Genomic DNA, 2691 nt, shown 5'->3' on the forward strand with positions numbered 1-2691 from the left:
CCTGGAAAATCCTATGGATTGAGGAGCCTGGTAGGCTGCAGTCCATGGGGTCGCTAGGAGTAGGACAGGACTGAGCGACTTCACTTTCCCTTTTCACTTTCATGCATTTGGAGAAGGAAATGGCAACCCACTCCAGTGTTCTTGCCTGGAGAATCCCAGGAACGGGGGAGCCTGGTGGGCTGCCATCTATGGGGTCGCACAGAGTCTGACACGACTGAAGTGACTTAGCAGTAGCAGGAGTAAATATTTCCTAAGGAAGAAGCTAGGACACTAAGGCTAGGAAAAGCTGCCAAGAAAGAGCCCTAAGAGAGGTTGAAAGTAAGCTCATTCTCTGAAAAGTGCAAGAAAACTTAAGTAAAGTATTGGGTTGGAGGCAGAGAATCACTTTGGCTCAGTTATGAACCCGTTCCCCACTGGACAGAGCAGTGACTTTGCAAATATTCATCTATTAAAGAATTTATAAGCACTATAAATGCCCCCTATTAATTTCTTTCTTCCTCCAGACCAATCATATAATTTCACAACTCCAAAAATAATCTCTTATCCACACACAGCCTCCTACCACATGTGTATAGCACCAGCATCTTTTGGCTTTCTTAAATTGCCTCCTAGATGTTTTCCCAGAGTCAGCTATTTTCTGCATCACAATTGACCTGATTTTACTTGCCTTCATCAAATAAGCTAAGTATCTTTGATGAAGTTAGGAAAAGTTATGAAATTGAAATATCAAGTTCATTTAAACTAAAAAAGAGATCTAGCTTATAAAGGCTCTGATTGGGGTTCTGTTTTCATTAGAAACTTTAGTGGGAGAGTACTTACTATGAAAAAGCATTAGAAACCAAAAAATCCTTTAGAACCTGCTCCTTTCACCAAATGGTAAGAAAAATTAAAGTGTCTACATCAAAATAGAAAAACATAAACTTCCCAGAATTTTGGATTTCACAAAATTCTTAAAAGCCAAAAGTGAAGAGTTACTGAGATTAAAACGTTCTCATATTGCAATAAGGCAATTTTAATTTTTAAACCAGCAATTTAATGATATGATGTGAGTAAAGTGAAAGTCACTCAGTTGTGTGCAACTCTTTGTGACTCCATGGACTATAGAGTTCATGGAATTCTCCAGGCCATAATACTGGACTGGGTAGCCATTCCCTTCTCTAGGGGATCTTCCCAACTCAAGCATCAAAGCCAGGTCTCCCACATTGCAGGCTGATTCTTTACCAGCTGAGCCATGATATGGTGTGAATTCTGCTTCAAAAAGTCCAAGGGTAGAGGGAGGGGATGAAACTATATAGACTCTTTCAATGTATATGCAACAAAACTGAGTTGACAGTTGTCTAAACCAAATGATACATCTATCTGACAGGACCTTCGGAGAAGGCAATGGCACCCCACTCCAGTACTCTTTCCTGGAAAATCCCATGGATGGAGGAGCCTGGTAGGCTGCAGTCCATGGGGTCACTGAGGGTCGGACACGACTGAGCGACTTCACTTTCACTTTTCACTTTCATGCATTGGAGAAGGAAATGGCAACCCGATCCATTGTTCTTGCCTGGAGAATCCCAAGGACGGTGGGGCCTGATGGGCTGCCGTCATGGGGTCGCACAGAGTCGGACATGACTGAAGTGACTTAGCAGTAGCAGCAGTACACAGGACCTTATATTACCTGTTTTATACGTGTGAAACTCTCTATGAGTTTAAAATGTTAAGAAAGAACATTTGAAAATTCTCCAAAGAAATGACCTCAGAGAAAAGGTCAGATTTTCAAGAAGAAGAAATTCAGCTCTATAAAAATACTCACTGTATCTCAGTGTGGAACAGTGAATGCTTTTTAATGAACCAACTAGCGTTCCTGAAGCACTGCTTCAGGAGACAGTTTGCTGACTCGGAAGATCCTCTAGCCTATGGTCTTGAATCAAGGTTAGTCTTAGCACTTCACTCTACACAAAAACATGGAGAAGGCAATGGCATCCCACTCCAGTACTCTTGCCTGGAAAATCCCATGGACAGAGGAACCTGGTGGGCTATAGTGTATGGGGTCGCTAAGAGTCAGACACGACTGAGTGACTTCACTTTCACTTTTCACTTTCATGCATTGGAGAAGGAAATGGCAATCACTCCAGTGTTCTTGGCTGGAGAATCCCAGGGACAGGGGAGCCTGGTGGGCTGCCGTCTATGGGGTCACACAGAGTCTGACACGACTGAAGTGACTTAGAGGAACAGCAGCAGCAGCTACACAAATACAAGATATTCAGTTGAAGAGTTATTAGAAAACAAGATCATAGGAAACTTTTCTTTCCCTACTAAAGGAAAAGAAATTTAATATCAAACAGAAAACTCTTATCTCTGGGAACCCACAGGAAGTGATCAAAGAAGTAGGAAGATAAGCTCACCTGGATTGATCCTCAACTCTAGGGTGGTTTTTATGTCATTGAACCACCCTCTCACCTCAATTCGGCAACAATACAAGCCACTGTCAGACACGGCAGCATTATTTATGGTCAAAGACACATCCCTTCCACGAATATTTCCATTTAGCTGATAACGTCCATCCCTCCGATAGGTGACTCTGTATCCGTCAGTCCAGATGATGTTAGTTCCGCAATCAAACCAAGGACATGCCCCTCGGCCCCAACACATGCTTGTGACTTCTCCATTATAGTAGCAGGGTAGAGTGACACTCTGACCCGC

At 42.8% G+C, this 2691-nt stretch overlaps 1 protein-coding gene across 1 annotated transcript in view; it reads right to left on the bottom strand.

The window, feature by feature from the left end:
• LOC104986073 (histidine-rich glycoprotein-like) overlaps positions 1 to 2640 on the bottom strand; it is a 4077-nt gene extending 1437 nt beyond the window's left edge. The window contains exons 1-2 of the mRNA XM_010836513.1: positions 2394 to 2640; positions 871 to 949 (exon numbers count right to left, since the gene is read on the bottom strand). Coding sequence (XP_010834815.1) covers positions 871 to 949; positions 2394 to 2640 — 326 coding nt within the window. The remainder of the gene's footprint in view (positions 1 to 870; positions 950 to 2393) is intronic.
• Between the last annotated feature and the right edge of the window lie 51 nt (positions 2641 to 2691).

This window comes from Bison bison, unplaced genomic scaffold, assembly GCF_000754665.1.
Source record: "Bison bison bison isolate TAMUID 2011002044 unplaced genomic scaffold, Bison_UMD1.0 scf7180017845679, whole genome shotgun sequence".
Lineage (NCBI taxonomy): Eukaryota > Metazoa > Chordata > Mammalia > Artiodactyla > Bovidae > Bison > Bison bison.